Source organism: Furipterus horrens, unplaced genomic scaffold, assembly GCF_987537825.1.
Source record: "Furipterus horrens unplaced genomic scaffold, mFurHor1.1.pri manual_scaffold_7, whole genome shotgun sequence".
NCBI classification, from domain to species: Eukaryota; Metazoa; Chordata; class Mammalia; order Chiroptera; family Furipteridae; genus Furipterus; species Furipterus horrens.
Genome location: NW_028327177.1, coordinates 109,393,661 through 109,412,979, shown reverse-complemented (window position 1 = coordinate 109,412,979; position 19,319 = coordinate 109,393,661). Strand labels below are relative to the sequence as shown.

General features: G+C 42.2%; 1 protein-coding gene across 6 annotated transcripts in view; it reads right to left on the bottom strand.

Annotated features, from left to right (window-relative positions):
• Positions 1-684: 684 nt before the first annotated feature.
• The window catches only part of NMNAT3 (nicotinamide nucleotide adenylyltransferase 3), a 91,013-nt gene continuing 72,378 nt past the window's right edge, over positions 685-19,319 (bottom strand). For 5 of the 6 annotated variants that reach the window (XM_090284259.1, XM_090284260.1, XM_090284256.1 and 2 more), the window contains 3 exons: positions 13,371-13,554; positions 7,877-7,959; positions 685-1,872 (listed from right to left, as the gene is read on the bottom strand). In XM_090284259.1, the coding sequence (XP_090140385.1) occupies positions 1,490-1,872; positions 7,877-7,959; positions 13,371-13,554 (650 nt within the window). In that variant the 3' untranslated portion in view covers positions 685-1,489. The remainder of the gene's footprint in view (positions 1,873-7,876; positions 7,960-13,370; positions 13,555-19,319) is intronic. The other variant, XM_090284261.1, reaches the window with a different exon arrangement.

Genomic DNA, 19,319 nt, shown 5'->3' with positions numbered 1-19,319 from the left:
ATAGTTTGCTGTGGCAGCTTTTGGATAAGGCTGTTGGATTTCTATTCCCTTGCATTATCAGGATCCTCAGGCGCCTCTTGAGGGCAGAGGCCATTCATGAGAGGGGAGTGGCCAGCAGCTGTAGAGGCTGCAGTAGTGGAGGGTCCCACTACCCTGGACCCAGGAAATCAATTTCAGTCATTGCCGTTATGACACACATGCAAACACTGGGATATTTGGAGAGATATTAGGTTCCTTTGGACTGACCCTTTGTTTTTCTGCATGACTAAATCTGCAGCAAGGATGAGTCAGGGGGAAAGGAAGGAGAAGTAACCTGAATGCATTTAGGTATTTGGTCAGCAAGCGTAGAGTAAACTCAAACAGAATTAGGCAAATCAAAACCTCTTTCTAATCAGGAGTGGAAGGACAAATCCTGAAAACACACCAGGCTCCCGTTCTCATCTTTCAGGGACTACCTGAGCAGGGCCACCTACCCAGAGCTTCCAATTGGAGAGCTGTTTGCATGGTGTTGAGAAGCAATTACTTCTTCTGCTGCTAGGACTTGGGAATATAAACTTTTAAATTCATGCCAGTTCGATTGGAACAGTAGCAAATTTCATGGAGTAGCTAAAAAGAAGAGAAACAGCTGGTATGCCAGGCATTAATAATATAACAAAGGAAGAAAAAAGAGAAACTTTTCATTAGTACTTTTTGATGTCAATTTATTATTTATCCCTTTGTCAATACTCAAACAGGCAAGCAATCATTAAACATTCAGAAAGATCCTCTAACACAGTGGAGGCATCTGTCTTACCTCAATTTTTTAGAAACCTGGAAATCAAAAGCCCTGGTGTTTATAGAATAGCTGTGTTAAAAATATCTGCTGTATCAAAAATATTTTTGAGGATCACTACTTAGAAAGATTTTAGTTTAAATTTTATCAATGGCCTGTAAGCAGGCAGATCACAGTTCTTAATGGAAGATTCAATGTGAATTAGCAAAGTGCTGCTTCCAAATTTTTAAGTTTTCAGTATTGTTTTCTTTGAAACATGGTGTTGACAAAGCCCACTGTTTGGTAATTAGCATCCTGTCAAATCTCTCCAATCAAGAGCAACACGCTGCACCTGGTCCTAGTTAAAAAGTGCATTGTGGGCAATTCTGATCTGACCCACAGAGGATTCTGCCAGGTGCGGAACTGCCTTCAATGCACAGTTACCACGTACAAAATGAGAAGGCTCTTCACCCAAAGGTTCTGAGAACTTTTGCCTAATCCTAATGATCTGCCACACCATGTTAACTTCTTTGATAAATGTCCATCCTTGTGATGTAGACACTTGCTCCTCCCTAAAGAGGTATCTCTTCCTGGGACAGAAGACTCTTCAGAGTACAATCATTGCTGACATAAAACAAAGCAAAAATGGAAAGGCAACATAAAATAAATAAAAGGAAAACAAAGAACTTAATGGCATTCTCCTTGGGAGAAGCGCGGTGGAGAAGTGGCTGGCCCTCCCTAGCTTGTATCTCCTTCACTGTTCTGGGTGCTGTTGCCTTTCAGGGAGCTGCTGCTGGAATAGAGGTTGTGGTCCTTGATGTATGCGATGACGGCATCTGGGAGCAGATACTTCACGCTCTGTCCTTGGCCCAAGGCGCTCCTGATGTACGTGGCGCTGATCTCGTTCTGCACTGGCTCCCTGACCAGGTGAATGTTGTGCTGGAACCTCTGCAGGATGGGTGAGCCCAAGATGTACCTCTTGGGGTCATGACCAGCCCGCCCCACACACACCAAGCCGAACTTCTCCACTATCTCCTGGATGTGCTCGTCTTTCCAGAGGTTGGGGGTCTGGAAGGTCTTTATGACATCTGCCCCGCAGAGGAACTTCAGTTCAGGCACAGCTGGAAAAACAAGGGTAGATCCCAGTTAAGTTACAGGAAGGGTCATGGCCAGTAAAGATAACATACTCCATTTGAAATGTTCATAAATGCTTTTCTTGGAATGCATTGGGAATGCAATGTTTCTATGTTCCTGACTTAAAATGCATGACTCTGAAGCCACTTCGGGGACATATAGTTATAAGTAATAATTCCAACAATAAATCTTTTGCTTTTGTATTGGTGAAGTGACAAGTACCTTAATACAAAACAGTTTTTATTTTGAGTGTCATACCACAAGTCCGGTTGCTGGATCCCACGCTGAGGGTCCCAAAGGTGCCCGTGCTGCACTCAGAACCCCATCTGCTGATGGAGGCACGCTTCCTAAAGTCCTAGGACCGACAAGGCTCTGCCCCTCTCAAAACCTGTTTCAGCTCTAATACATGTGCTTCTAAGTGAGACCTCATCATAAAGGTTAATTATAAAGTATAACTAAAAGGTCTCTAAGACCCCAGCTGATGACCTTTTCATCAGTTTTCAGTGAAACAAATCTCTAGAACAACTGATCAATGTGGATAGGCTTTTGACATTTGTTCGAACTGAATGGTGATTGTGCTGATAAAAGAATACCTAACGTTTATCAGATGCTTACTACGAGCACTATGGATTGTTAAGTGCCTTCAGTGTATAAACTCACTTGAGACTCAGAACAACTTTATAAGGTAGGTATTATTGTTGCATCCGTTTTGCTGAGGGAGAAAAAGAAGCACAGAAAGGCAAGTGACTTGCCCGAGGTCACTCATTTAGGCATAGTAGTCAGGATTCAAACCTGACAGCCAGCCTCAAGGTGGGGCATTTGTAACGGCTAGGCTCTGCTGCCGCCTGCTGGTAGGAATTGCACATGCATCAGAACTGAGAGGCCCTTTCTCGGCTTGGAAAGGGAAAAATCAAGTCCATGGTAGCAGCAACCAGTAGGCTCTCTGGTCCTTTGGGAGGTGGATTCTATCCTCAGTAAACAACAGAGGCTGGGCTTCTAGAGCACTAGCATCTCTCAGTCATCATGAAACCTCCATTGGGAGGAGCTTCAGGGATAACACCTGCTGGGAAAAGACCTGATGCAAACATTCAGTTTAGGCTCCTCTACTGTGGAACCTTCAAAGGAACCTGGACATGGACCAGAGATGAATTTTAAGAGGAGCCCTAGACCAGCTGTGGAATGGAAAGTGAAACACCGAAAGTGTCATGGAGATGTCTAAATTCCAGCCTCAGCTGGGCACAGGCTGCTGTGGGACTAGAGCCAAGAGCCTTCCTTCTTCGGGCTTGACTTTCCCATCTATGAAATGGTGGGCCAAGGACTTGTTTACTCAGCAGATGAACTTACGGGAACACACTTTTGAAACACTCTAGCCACACAATATTGGTATAATGAAATGATATTCGAACATTTATTAATGCACGTATTCATGAACTTTCCATGGTTAAGAACTAGGATTCTAGAGCGAGGCACCTTAGATTCAAATCCTGGTTCTGTCATTCAACAGCTGTTTGATCTCAACTGTAAATGAGGATATTAACAGTGCTTATCAAGTAGGATTATTTTAGAATCAAATTAGCTTATTAAGTACTTAGAACAGTAATTGGAACACAGTGTGTTATGTGTTAGCTACCATCCATCCACCCATCCATCCATTCACCTACTTACCCACCGATTCATTCATCAACATATCCATTGGACACTTATGAAGTATCTCCCGGCCTTTTAAAATCAATAAGACTGCATTTACAAATTCATTAACTCACACTTTTCACCAATTTGGGCTGCTCCCATTGTTCCAACATATATGTGGATTTGAACTATTTTGCACCAGTGAGGTTTTACTTTAATTTCTTATTTATTCAACCATTGTAATACAGCGTAAGACCAGAGTCTGTCCTCTCAAAGAGTTGTGTGGCTTTTATATTGTCTTCCTATGGGGGAGGTTAAATGATTTACGTTTAATTCCAGTGTCTCCAGAGGACTGGGGCGTACACCCCCTGTTCTCAAAGGTCAGAGAATAGAGAAGACACCCCTTCTTCTACCAGCAGATATTTGCGGGGATGATTTCCACATATCAGCTTCAATACTAGTACCGCTTGATTCATTAACAATGAATAACAGTAAGGAATGATTCATTCTGAGCCCTTGCCTATGGGAATAAATGCTCAAACCTCCCCTGTTCAAGTCAAAGGCAGGTCTTCTTCCGACCTAAACTCTGGGTAGTCCTATCAGCAGTCCTCACAGGAGTGCTTGCACATCCCTTTCAAATCCATTCTCCCCACTGCTATAAAATCTTTGGATCGAGTGGCTCTGACCATGCAAGTCCGAAGTACGTTAAGTCCGCGGTGTTGAATAAAGGCTGCCAATTTGATTTGTCTGAGCAGTGACACAGTGACATAAATAGGATGGCATTTTCAGGCAGCGTGCTTTCTTTGAGTTGCCACAGGCTTTGAAAAGCAGATGAAGCAGAGATTTACATGGAATATGAGGGAAGTGCCTGCCATCAGGACCTTTGTCTTTGAGTGTCCAGTTGCCCTAACTCTCTGACATTACAGAGCACCAACCCTGAGGTCAGTCAGCTCTGGGTTTGAATTTCAGATCTGCTGGGACTCCGGGGTAGTTGCAGACAAGCCTGCTTCCTCAGCTCTAAAGTGAGGATGATAAATCCTTCTGTGGAAGAGGCGGAAATTGAGTGAGGGAGTGAATGCTATGTGAATTTCCTGCCTCGTGCAGGGTATGGACATAGACACATGAGCCACATGGACACACGCAGGAGCGTGGGACTTCTGTGTCTACACAGGACACCAAAGATGAAGCCAGGTATTGGCATCTTTGGAGAAGTAGCCAAATTAGCCAGACAAGTCAGTGCCTGCTTGGGCTGTATGGAGAATGTGTCCTCTAAAGGTTGCTGACCTGTGCTCAGCCCCAGTGGCCAAGGGCGGGGACCACCTTCACAGAAGACAAGCACAGTCAGGCTGTTAAAGGACCCAGGCATCTTCCATCCGAGTGTCACACCCAAGTTGCCCAGAATGCAGCAAGCAATCCACATGACTGGTGAGGCCAGGAGGACTGCAAATCACAGGAGTGACAGGCAAAGCAAGGCTCAGACAGCCAGGAAATGCTGAGCTCAGCCCGAAATTTGCAATCCCAGAGTAGAACAGCACACAGTAAAACAAGTCATACCCAAAGTGGTCCTTTAGAAATATGTCACCAGGAACATACAAGCCGTCTCATCAAAAGCTAAGCTTCTGCTGAGAAAAACTCCACCTCCCTTTGTTAAATTGCTCCAGTGTTCTTTTCTGATTACAAACATGAGATCTGTGTCAACTATGGAACATATAGAAAATGTGTTAGAAGTAGGAAACAACAATAATAATAATTCTGCTTCCTACACACTGTCACTATTTGGGGTTATTTTAAAATATTTACATTTTTAAATGTACTTGAGATTATATATACAGAATTGTATGTTGGTGTTTCCCCACTTATCTCATAAGCATTTCTGCTTATCATGAAAACCTTTGTGTAGATTCTTCATCCCATGTATGCAGTATAATTTACTTACACACTCCCTTAAATTTAAACATTGAGGTTGCTTTTATTTTCTGTCATTATAAAGATTGCTGTGATAAACATCTTTCTGCGTAACTCTTTGTCCTGATTTCTATTTCTTTCTTCAGCCAGATTCCTAGGAGAGAACTATATCAGGCAAGGGGCATGGACGTTTTTAAAGCCCCTGATAAATTTTGGTATAAGGAAAAGCCTACTTTTCATTCACTGTAAACTTCCTTTTCTAACAGTTACCTTAGATGAGAACGAGATGAGTAGGACTTAGGTTTGGAACAGAGAGAAAGGGGCCAAGCAGATCAGGCTGGTAGCCCCTAGAAAAAGAAACCCCAAAAGAGTGTGCCATGAGCTGTGGCAGAGGGAGGGAGAGAGTCCATCTTAGTGAAAGCAGCTGGGACTGATTTCATGGGGAAGGTGGGTTCCAAACTGGGCCTCACAGGTCAGGCAGGTTTCAGCAGGGGAGCCATGATGGGAAGGGGGAGGAGGGGCAGGCCAGGTAAAGAGAGGAGGCAACAGGAGGCATCTGCAGAGAAGGGAAGCATGAGAAGATGGGAGCCTCAGGTAGTGTGCCTCCCACATCACTGGGGGCTCCCTGCCTCTCACTGTTTCCGGCCTTTGTGCCTTGCTCAGCTGCCCTTCTGCCCAGAAATGCCCCCAACCCCAGATAACCTACCGATCCTATGAGTCTTGGTACAGGTGTCTCCTCCTCCAGGCAGCATTCCAAATCCATGCCTGGACTCAGCACCATTCACAGCCTGTCTCCAGCTCAGGTCAGGGGCTGGGGCAAGCTGTCTGTTCTCAGCCTGAGCCCAGAGCCTGGTCCAGGGAGGTGCTCAGCGAGCATCTCTAGAACCCTATTAGGAGTGACTGCTGAGCCAGAGATGATTCAGAAAGGAGGCAGAATGCTGAGAATTAACACTGGACTGTGCTCCTGACTGGGGCCAGGGAGAGGAGCCCATGCAGTCAGGAGGAGAGGCAGAGACCAGAGGAATATAATACACATTGTATGAGCTGGTTACACAGAAGACTCTGTAACTCTTTCTTCCTTAGAGTCCTTCTTGAGTGCACAATTCCCCAGAACTGTAAAGCACATCCCCAGAACGCCTGTGAAACATGCAGATTCCCAGGTGCCATTCCCACTCAGGAGGTCTGGGGTGTGGCCTGGGAATTCGTGTTTTTAACAAGCCTCACAGGTGATTCTGCTCTGAGTGACCAGCACTTGGGGACTGCTGCACGAGACGTTTAGGGCCTGGTGGCATTCTCAAGTCCTTTAAGAGGAGTGTTTCCCAATCTGTGTACAGGAAAGCACTAGTTCTGAGAAATACTAATATGCATTAAAAAGAGTTCCATGACTAAAACGTGACAATAGCTGCCATTTCCCCTTCCTGTAGAGCCACAATGCACATGAACAGAGTAGTGGTTCTGAAAAGTCCTGCAGTAAAGAAACCAGTTTAGGTTTGTTCAACCAGGACATCCCCAAACTCTTCTGATCTGGAACTAGCGTCTCACCCACCACAGCTGGGAGAGCCGCAGGTGGGGCTGCTGGAATTCCAGCCTGTGGGGCCAGTGAGTACTGTCCTCCCATCACCTGGTGCTTCTGTTTATTTTGCATGTGACTCCCCAGGACCACAGCTGCCATTAGAGAAAGATGGTGCTTTGAAATGATAGCTGCCAAGGTTCCATCACACAGCAGGGGTTGACAACAGGGAAGAAACCCAGGGTTACAAATTCAAATCAGCAGTTCTCAACCTGTGGGTCGCGACCCCTTTGGGGGTCGAACGACCCTTTCACAGGGGTCGCCTAAGACCATCGGAAAACACATATATAATTACATATTGTTTTTGTGATTAATCACTATGCTTTAGTTATGGTTGGGGATTGTTGGGGTCACCACAACCTGAGGAACTGTATTAAAGGGTCGCAGCATTAGGAAGGTTGAGAACCACTGATCCAAATCAACTTTAAATTCCTTTAAAAACAGGTTTTCTCTCCTGAGTAAATCACGAGTTAACACTGCTATAAGAATGAGTTTCTCAGTTTAAGGGTTATAATGGTACATTTTGTATTTAAAAAGAAAAAAACACCATAAAAAAAAAAAAAAAACCCCAAAAGAACAAAAAACCAAACCAAAACAAAATGCCTAAGGCTTTCCAACCCCTGCCAGCGTCTCACCCATTTATCCTCCTGTAGCCCTGACTGTAATCCATGTCACAAGCACAGGTCACAAGGGTAAGTAAACCCCGCTGGGGCAGAAAATCCCAAATTAGCATAATGATTTACAGGGGTGGTGGCACATCGTTCAATTTGACCTTTTGGCCTGGGAAGTGTCACCCCAACCAGGCGGCCTCTAAATGCTTATCTGTGACCAGAGGGCTGCTATGCCCATCAGTTCTCCCGCCCACAGACAAGGGGGTCAGCACCCACCTGTGGGCACCGGGGAGACAGCTTTGCTTGGGTCCGGGCCTTCCTCCTGGGGCAGAGATCTGAGCAGTTCGCTGTGATGATGCCTGTGTCGTAGTAAACATATGGCTCAGGGTGTGTTTGTGCGACCTAGTCTCCCAAAGCCACCCAGGGGCTCTCAGATGTTAAGTCTCAGCCTGCTTTTTAGGTAGCACATTCCACAAATATTTGCTGAGGTCCTACTATGTGCCAGGCCCTGTGTCAGGTGCTAGACAGAAAGCAGACGCCGTGGGGTCCTTCCAGAATGCCCTGTCCAAGGAAGTTCACTACCTACCTTGAGCCCTGCGCAAAAGGGGAGAAATTAGTATATTTCTATTCTTCACATTTTCTTTCAATATCTCACTTTTAAAAAGGAGTTGAGCCCTGACTGGTGTGGCTCAGTGGATTGAGCACTGGCCTGCGAACCAAGGGTTTACAGTTCGATTCCCAGTCAGGGCACACGCCTGGGTTGAAAGCTGGGTCCCCAGGTGGGGGCATGTGAGAGGCAACCGATCAACGTTTCTTTCCCTTTCTGTCTCCCTTCTCCTCTTTCTAAAAATAAATAAATAAAATATTTTTTAAAAATAAAAAAATAAAAAAGAGTTGAATAGGGATTAAGAACATGGGCTATTAGAATCAGACAGACCTGAGTTCAAAATACAAATTTTCATTTGAAAAGCTGGGATAATAACACCCACTTTTAAGACTTTTGTGATGATAAATAAGCTACTACACAGTAGGCACTGGCCCACAACAGGCTCCCGAAAGAGATGCTCGCTCTTATTATAAGTTAGTATCTTAGAACTGGAGAGCATGATGGCTAAGAGTGTGGCTCCAGGTCACTGTGTGGATGGCTCAGCATCTGCACAATGAGGAATAATGGCAGTGCCTGCCTCCAGTGGGTGGTTATAAAGATTAAAGGAGCTGTACGCACAAAGTGCCCCGAACAGTGCATGCACAGAGCAAATCTCGTTACACGTTAGCATTTCAAATATGATTAGACTCACACCGATTTGGCATGCGTGGCTTTTAGCATTCTGTCTTCTGCACAGCAAGAGAGAGCTGTATCTTCTTCTTTTTTTAAATCAAACACAGGTAATCACTATGTCATATCAATTTGATCTTCCATCTTCTACCTACTGTATTATGCATTAACTAGAGCTGTATTTGGGAGGAAGTAGTGCCTGGTGGTGAAAGCATGTGCTTTGCAGCCAGAGCAGGTGGGTTCAAGTTTATGTTCTCCTGCATGTATGATCCTGGGTGGATCACTAACACTCAGAGTCTCAGTGACCTTGTCTGTTAATTGGTCATGAAAGTTAATGCCAGCCTCATCTTCACTGAGTACCACAAGATCATGAAGGAGGGAGTGCACTACCCTGCCAGATGCTAGGGGAGAGGCTTGATGCTGATTATTACTGAAGGAAGGCTCAGTGAAAAGCTGGAGTTCTAGAGTTAGACTGACTGGGTTGAAACTCTGGTTCCAGCCTGTAGCTGTGCAGTCTTGGAGAGTTCCTTATTCAGTCTGTCTCCAGTTTCCTCATCTATAGTATGGGGCACAATGAGAGAACCCATCGCAGAGAGCTGTCGTGAGGATTAATCGAAGAGCTTAGCACTGGCCCATACCTAGAAAGCGCCCAATAAATGTTACCTGCTATTATTATTATTGCTGTCAGTCTATCTTTCCTACCAGATTGTGAAAAGGGAGCTCATTTAACGCAGCCTTGTAGTCTTAGTACCCAGAACTGCTTACCTAGAGTCAGATGAATTCAGGAATGATGGAAGCAGTGGATAAAGAAATACATTTAATTGTGGTCCAAAGTTCTTCCTGATAATCTCAGAGATTCAGCTGAGTTTTCTTAAGGCCTGGCTGTATTTCTATCTTGTCTTTCTGCTTTGGTTTTGCTAAGCTTCATCTCTGAGATTTCACTCCTGGGTTAGTCTGAAATCTCACCTCAGACTGAAGTAGGTTTGAGTCTCACTTCCATTTTCTAACTGTAGGACTTTGAGTATGTTACTACTGCTCCTTTCACAGCCTCCATTTCCCAATCTGTAAAATGGGGCTAAACCCACCTACTGCTCAGAGTTGCTGAGCTGATTAGATGTTATATATGTGAAAGTGCCTGGTACACATAGTAGGTGATCAATAAAAGTTGGTGATTGTAATTTTACTTTATTTCCTATTTCAAGTTAACTCTACTTTGAATAATTAGCTAGATCTCTGAACTCTGCTGTGCAAATGATTGCTTTCAGCGCCAAATGCCTCCTCTTCATAGTCCTCCACTCTGCCTCTGTGGGAAGTGGCTGTCACTTCCTCTTGCTGCCTGCCTGAGTGGTACCTGGGGTGCCCGGCCCTGGGCCTGAGGACTGATTCTGGCAACATGTTCTCTATGTCCTAAGCAGCCCCACTGGTCTCTGAGGACACCTGATCAAAGGGTGGCTGTGGCAGGAGCAAAGTCAGCCACATGCTGTTCCCACCAGTAGACCCCTGGTTTTGAAGATGGCCATGAACATGGCTTCAGAATCCAACAGACTGGGGCTCTGCCCCCTGCTTATTTGTTGTATGACTGTGACAAACTTAGCTTCTCTAAACCTCAGTTTTTTCATATGGAAATGAGGACAACATAAGATCATGTTCGCAAAGGGGCACATGAGATGAAAATGGATGGATCACATCAAGTGGCATGTGAGCAAGGCTCTTCCCCCACAACACGGGGAAAAGGTGAGTGAAGTAAGTTACCAAATGCCCTAAAAGCATGAAAGCTGGCCTAGATTTTAAAAATTAGAGTAAAAATAAGCAACCTGATAAGGAGAAAAAGAATTCTCAAAAAGCTGCACAGTGAATTTATTTTTTAGTGATATTTGTCACTGTTACTATGATGGAAATTCACTGTTGACTCCATCAAGAAGATACTAAATTGAGCAAAGGGTGGAATGGATGTACCGAGCTTCTAAAATCACCTAACTTTATAATTTTAACCAGATTTTCAATCTTAAAAAAAAAAAAAGTGCTTCTGGTAGTTTCAGAAAAACATTAGTAGTCAAATTTTGTGATGTACTTGGAGACAAAGCTCACTCCAAATATTAAAAAATATCTGATAATCAGCTATCTGATAAAATGGCATTGACTATCTGTATCAGTGGATTCTCAACCTTGGCTAAACAAAATGAATCATTTGGGAACTTTTAAAAAATTACCCATGCCTATACCCCAACCCAGAGAAATCATAATCTTGGTGGGAGGTGGTGGTGAGCATTTTTTAAAAAAAGCTTCCCAGGTGAATCCTATAGCCAGAGTTGAGACCACTGGTTTGCATGGATCTCAGTACTAGTGAAAAACCGGATTCACATATAAGCTATCAAGGCAACTGAGGCTGTGGCCTAAATCCTGGTCGCACATTAAAATGACCAGGGAGCTCTTAAAAATCCTGATGCTCCATGCAGACCAACGACATCCCAGTCTCTGGGGTAATACTCAGGCACTGACACTTTATTTATTTATTTATTTTTAGAAAGAGGGGCATGGAGGGAGAAATAGAGGGAGAGAAACATTGATGCTAGAGAGAAACATTGATTGGTTACCAGGGATGGAACTGCAACCTAGGCATGTGTCCTGACCAGGAATTGAACCGGTGACCTTTTGCTTTATGGGATGACACCCAAACAATTGAGCCATACCAGTCAGGGCAGCATTGACACTTTTGAAAGCTCCCTAGGTGATTCAATGAGCAGGCAGGGCTGAGATGCACTGGACTAAAGGCTATAGTTAAAAAAAAAAAGAAGAGAAAAAAAAAAGGAAAAAGAAAAATATGTGTTCAGTAAAATTTTAGCTCATACCTGCATTTTGCAGCTGAAGCACTAGTAATATGATGTAGTACTGTGGTTAGTTCCTATTTATCCAAGAATGGCTTTTCTGCTTTGAGGATAAATTATAGGCCAGTATTAGGGATGCAGGGAAGGGAGCTACATTATTAAGCACCTACCAGAAACCAGGTGTTTTTCCCTACACTATCTCATTTAATTCACGCTGTACCCAGTGAAGGAGGTGGTGTCATCCTCATATTAGTAGGTGAGGAATTGAGGCTCAGAGAGGCTAACTCACTTACATCAAGTCACTTAGCTAGTAAATTGGGTTCCAAAATCTGGGCCCTAGGCCACACTCCACAGGGCTGGGGAGGACAGCATCTGTCTGTTCCTGCTTACACACTCAAACTAAATGATTTGTTAGATTGTCTATTGTTTTGTTTCTATTCCTCCATTAGCCTAGATAATGAGAGCTGACTATATGGCTTATTCTGAAAGGATGATCTAGGTATGAATTTATTCCTTCTGTGAAAAAAAAGAGAGCACATGCCCTAATAATTATTTCATATTTGCTTTCCTGTTAACTTGGCAGCAGGTTCTGAAGTACACTGTAACTGCTGAATGCTTTTAGCTGGTTCTTTCTCCCACTGAAAGGTAAATAATAAGAACCAGAATATGTAACTAAATGTTTACCTATACTAAAAAGGTAAATGTTTTTCTTCCAAGTGACTTTGAAGATAAGTGAAAAATGAAGATCAAAACAGATTATAAACAGAGCTGCTAATTATCTGAACTTGTTCTTTGTCTTCCTATTCTCTGACAATCCTTGTGATTCCAATAGGTAAAAGACAGAGCCCACAATGTGCAATCCCTTCCAGCAGAGCTGGCTGTCATTGCGGATGAGGCAGGTCCACCTCACAATCCCCTGTAACAGCCTGGACAGGTGGGGCTTCCTGCTTCTCTAGCAAACTCCTAGTAACGTTTCCCAGACACTGGTCAGCGACCCATTGTCCTAACATGCAGGACTCACTAGGGCTTTTAAACAGCAAATTACTTGTGCTGAGCACCAACAGCAAATCCAAGAGAAAACAAAACAAACGTGTAACTATTTCTAGATTCAAAATTCCGCCCCCCCTATTTTAAACTCTAGGTTTATAGAATCCAGGATTTGTATAATTAGAAAAAGATGGCTTATTATGTACACACAGTTTTCAACCTGCTCAATGAAGACAATAATAAAAGGTCCCATTTACTGAATATTCTTATGTGGTTCTGGGTCAGAAAAGTTATTTACATCTTTAAAATCCTAATTAGGACTTATTGTCCCCATTTTGCAAGTGAGAAACGTGTCTCAGAGAAGTTAGGTCAAATGCCTAAAGTTATACAGCTACTAAGTGGTGGCACTGGAGCCAGATGGTACAGCCTGCTCAAACAAGACTGGACGTTTCTGGAAACCCCACCCTGAAGGGCAGTGGTTTGAGACTTTTTTCATTCAGGACATCTCTGAGAATGTGAGTCTGTTGGTCTCTCTCCCTCTAGGGTGAAGTGCTTCTTGGATTTTGGCACAGAAGGCCTAGCTGAAGCCCATGCAACATGCCATCCCTACCTTTCACCCTGTGGGCTCTGCAGACATGTCCCACGGCCCCTGGTCATCTCATGGATGCATGCCCACTGTTACCTCAGCACCTTCACCGTCTCCATCCACTGCACCTGCTCACTCTCCCAGGTGTCCACCCGAATCCAGTCGGACATCTGCAGGGCCAGCCGGACCATGGCTACTCGGTGGTGGGCAGCCGCAAGGTCTTTCTTCTTGTAGTTGTCATTGACAGGAGAGATGATACCCCTGATCACCTGGTACATTCCTAGGCAAAGGAGAACAGTGGCATTGCACTTACAGATGCTGGCCACCTGGCAGCCTGAATTCAGGCAGGTGCTTAAAATCGCCGTGCCTCACACTGGCATTCTCTCCTGATTGGCCAGCTCCCTTAGGCAAGGGGGTATGCCACGTCAGGGACCATGTTCTTCTCCTCCAGAGTCTTCTACAACTCAGAGTAACACCTCCTGAGAGGAAGATTGTGAGGGTGGAGCCAGACAAGGCTCCCAGATAGCAATGTGGACAGTTTCGGTCAGAGTATGTTGCGGGAACACCATGATTTCTCCCTATCTGGACTTAACAAAGGTACCATCATCCTCTAATCATGAATGGGACCATAGTTACATATTGTTTCTTAGCCCAAATAGGGGACTTTGTGGATCAAAGGTGAGGGGGTGGGCTTTAGCTGAACCAGGCAGGTGAGTGATGTAAAGCAGGTTGACGGCACAGGCCCCACACTGCCTTTGGAGGATCGTGCTGCTAAGGGAATAGGAGGCCCGCTTTGGAGAAGACGTGGGCTGTGCTGGTTAGTGAGGCTGTATGGCTCAGGCTCTGGATAATGGGGCACTCTAAGTTTAGAGCTACAGTGACACTGTAGAGAGAACCATCATGGAGAAGCTATGAATAAGACTCAAAGACTCTGGGTAGGAGTCCATAGGACACCTTAGGCAAATTATCAAATTACTGGAAAAAAATAAAATACTTAGCCATTTGAACTTCAGTTTTCTTATCTGTAAATGCAATAATATTACTACCTGCTTGACAGGACCTTGTGGTAAGGATGAAATTAGATAAGGTTTATGCAGTGGGAAAATATTTTGACTTAGTAAATATATATATATTTAAAAAATTGCATTAGAAAACATAACATTCAAATAAAAGCATAAGACACATCCGATTTGACGATGAGTTATAAAGTATATCCTGCTCTAATGATCACGTAGGTTAAGATATGGAATACTTCTGGCACACTGAAAGTTTCCTATCACAACCCCCACTCTCAGGGAAGTTAGTCACTATTCGTACTTTTGTAATATTAATTCTCATGCTTTCCTTACCTTTATAGTGTTACATCTATTACTAATGTATTATAACAAGTACATTTCATGTACTTACACAGCCTTAAAGAACACACTCATGTTGCCTGCTTCTGAAATTTTATAAATGGAATCATACTGAATGTATTCTTTTGTTAAGCCTTTTTCTGTTTATATGAGTAAAATCCATGAAGTACAACAGTTATATTGCTGCATAACACTCCACTGCATGATCATATGACTCAATAATTGATCTATTTTATTGTTGATGGACTCCGCTGGATTCTGGCTTTAGACAAATAGAAACAAGGTTCCTATAAAATTCTTGCGCAAGTCCCTTGTGCACACAGACAGCATTTGTTAGGACACATACCTAAGAGTGGAATTGCTGAGTCATAGGGGAGGTACATTTGCAACTTTACAAGATGATGCCGAACAGTTTTCTAACATGGTTGTAGCTATTTATCCTCCAACCAGCAGTGTATGAGAGTTTCATTTGCTCCACATGATGTCAAATGGAGTTAATTGACAGGATTTTCCCAATCCGACCGATTTGTAGTTATGGTTCACTGTGGTATTAATGTTTACTTTCCTGCTTACTACTGAGGCTGAGCCTTTGTTCATATATATTATTAAACATGCAAACTTAAGTTTTTTTTGTGAAGTACTTGTTCAAATCTTTTGCCCATATTTTGGGTTGTCTGCCTTTCAATCACTGATTTGTAGAGTTCTTAATATATTTCAAATACTAGCCTTTTGTTGGCTTGTTATAAGTCATAAATATCTTCTCTTATTTCATGGCTTATCTTTTTTTCTTTTTATAGAATCTTCTTGAAAAAAAAAGTTCTTCATTTTAATGTAGTTGGGATATTAGTTTTTCTTCCTTTATGGTGAGTGCATTTTGTATTTCAAAGACATTTTCCTATGTTATCTCATAAAAGGTTTATATTTTTGTTTTCCACATTTGGATCTTTGTGCATGATATGAGTTGTTAAATTCTTGTCCATTTGGATAGTTAATTATTCCAGCAACATTTATAAGAAAAGACGCTGTCCACCCCACTGTGCATTGCCACCTGTGATGAACATCAAGTGTCCATCTGTGCCTGGGCATGTTTCTCTACTCTCTGTTCTGATCTGTTGCTCTACTTGCCTATCCTTGCGCAACAAAACACCATTTTGCTTAATGTAGCTTTATTGTATATCTTGATATCTGATTAGGCAGATCCTCCCAGCTTGTTCTTCAAGAGTGTCTTGGCAATTTTTGACTTTCTGCATTTTCCACATAAATATTAGAAAGAGCTGGTCAAATTTCACAAAATTAAATCCCCCACGCCCCCCAAAAAACTGCTGAAATCTTGATAGGAATTGAATTGAATTTATAATTCAATTTAGAAAGAACTGACATCTTTACACTATTGAGTCTCCCAATCCATGAGTGTGGTACATCTTTCCATTTATTTAGGTCTTAAATGTCTCTAAAGGTTTACAATTTTTCTTGTAGAGCACTTACACATCTTTGTAAGATTTATTTCTAGATATTTAAGTTTTTGGATGCTGCTATAAATGTCATTTTAAAAAATATTTTTTTTTCTTTTTGTTGCTGACATGTAGAAATATACTTGATTTAGTATCTTGTGTCCAGTAACCTTGCTAAACTCTCTTATAGAGTCTAATCATTTATCTGCAATCTTTTGAATCTTCGATGTCCAAAATAATACCATCTGAAAATACTGACCATTTTGCTGATTCATTTCCAATCCGTATACCTTTATTTATTTTTCTTGTTACATAACTTAAGACTGGTAGTATAATGCTGAATAAAGATGGTATGAGTGGGTATCCTTGTATTATTCCCATTATCTTTCTTTTTAAAAAAATTTTTTTATTAAATTTATTGGGGTGGCATTGGTTAATAAAATTATATAGGTCTCAAGTGTACAATTCTATCATCATCTGTACATTGTATTGTGTGTTCACCACACAAAGTCAAGTCTCCTGCTGTCACAATTTGTCATCCCTTTACCCTCTTCTACCTTCCTCACCTCCTTTCCCTCTAGTAATCACCATACTATTGTCTGTGTCTATGAGGGTTTTATTTGCTTAATCCCTTCAACTTTTCCACCCAGTCTCCCAACCCCCCTCCCCTCTGACAGCTGTCAGTCCGTTCGCTGTATCTGTGAGTCGGTCTGTTTCTATTTTGTTTATTTTGTTCATTAGATTCCAAATATAAGTGGAAATCACATGGTATTTGTCTTTCTTTGACTGGCTTATTTCACTTAGCGTAATACTCTCTAGGTCCATCCATGCTGTCACAAAAGGTCAGATTTCCTTCTCTTTTAGGCCAACTAGTATTTCATCATGTAAATGTACCACAACGTTTTCATCCATTCATTTATTTATGGACACTTGGGCTGCTTCCAAATCTTGGCTATTGTAAATAACACAGCAATGAACATAGGGATGCATATATTCTTTGAAATTAGTTTTTCAGGTTTCTTTGGATATATTCCTTGCTCAGTCTTAGAGAGGTTTGCATTTTATTAGTCTTTTCAATGAACCAACTTTTGGCTTTATTGATCTTCTCTACTGAATGTTTGTTTTTCATGTCATCTATTTCTGTTCTTATTTTTTAAATTAATTCTATCCTCCTACTCCCTTAGTGTTAATTTGCTATTTTTTCTCTAACTTCTTGTGGTGAATGCTCAGCTAACTAATCTGTGGTTTTTCTTATTTTCTAATACACACGGTTCAGGCTATAAAATTTCTCTCTAAGCATGTCTTTATTTGCATCCCACACATTTTATATGTAGTGTTTTTATAATCATTCAGTACAAAAAACTTTTAAAATTTCCATTATTGTCTTTTTAAAAAATCTATGACTTACCTAGAAGTATTTTTTTAAATCGCCAAACAAATTGAGGTTTTTGGTTACCTTTTTGTTATTGATTTCTAGCTTAGTGGCACTGTAGTCAGACAACATACTCTATTGATTTTATTCACTTCAAATGTGTTGATACTTGCTTCATGTCCCAGAATATGGCAAGCCAGATTTGGTAAATGATCTGTGTTTTCTTAAAAAGAATGTGTATTCTAATTTTGGGGTGCAATGTTTTGTTCATTCAGTCAAGATTGCTAATTGTTTTGTTTAAACCTATATTTTTACTGATTTTTTTTGTCTGTTGTACTAGTTACTGAGAGAGGCATGTTAAAATCTCCCACTCCGTCGGCAGCCGTCCGTCTCGAGAGACGATGGTGTAACTTCTTAAGAGTCTATCTGCACCGCCGAGAATGGTTGTGCAGTCCGACTCGGGAGTGACATGGTATCTGTCTCCTCCCGTGTTGAATCGACATCTTGCGATGACGCTGGAGTGTCCTCTCCAGTGAAGCTGAAGCTACAGAGCCTGGGCAGGGTGATATGGAGGGTCTGCTGTTGCCCATGCAGCAGACCCCCCCTCTCTTCGCAGCTGAAGGATCCAAGGGAAAGACGGAGTCAATACAGCTTGGCTTCAGGTGCGCCGCAGGAGTTGCCGGTGTTGACTACAACGTCAAACCGCCTTAGGGACTCCGGCTCCGGATTTTCTGTCGGGGTTTACTCCCTTAGCCTTTCCCCTGAAGAGGTATGCCGCAAGGCAGCGGAGGTTTTTTGGAGTCAGAGTTTTCCTTCTCTGATGTGCCCTGACTGGAAGATCGAACCAGCGACACTTAGCTCGCAGGCCGACGCTCAATCCACTGAGCCAAACCAGCCAGGGTGAAAATCTCCCACTATGATTATGGAGTTTTCTATTTTTCCTTTTAATTCTCAATTTTTGTTTCATATATTTTAAGGATATGTTATTGTCTATATGTTTCTTATTCTTTTTTAAAAGATTTTATTTATTTTTAGAGAGAGGAGAAGAGATGGAGAAAGAGAGGGAAACATCAATGTGTGGTTGCCTCTTGCGCACTCCAACTGGGGACCTGGCCCACAACCCAGGCACGTGCCCTGACTAGGAATCAAACCAGTGACCCTTTGGTTCTCAGGCCAGCACTCAATCCATTGAGCCACACCAGCCAGGGCTTACATTTATTATTCTAATATATCTTTTTGTGAATTGAGCATCTTTAACTCTAACAGTGTTTCTTGACTTAAAGTCTGTATGTCTGATATTAATGTAACCTCAACAGCTTTATTTTGATTAGTATATGCATGCATATTTTTTTAACCTTTCTCTTTCAACCTTTATACACTCCTTTTTAAACACAACTTTTGTAAATGGCTAAGTTTTTTTTTTTTTTTTGTCAAGTCTGGCAATTAACGATTTTTAACAGGAACATTAAGTTTACTTACATTTAATGTGAATGTTGACATATTTAAGTTTCAAGCTACCATCTTATTCTGTGCTTCTTTTTTGTCATATTTTATGTTTTTTTTCCTCCTTCTCTGCCTGCCTTTGGACTTTATTTCATTTTTTCTCTCAGACTGAAACTTACATATGCATTCTTATGTCCCAAGTAAATTAAGACCTTTACCCTCTTCCTCAACAACACAAGGACTTCAGGACTCTGTAACTCCATTTACCACCTCTTTATGTGTTATTGTTGTAGACATTTTAAGTCTATTTATCCTCCTGACCTTATTAGACCATATACCATATTTTTCGCACAATAAGACTCACCTGACCATAAGACCCACCTAGGTTTAGAGGAGGAGAACAAGAAAAAATATTCTGAATCAA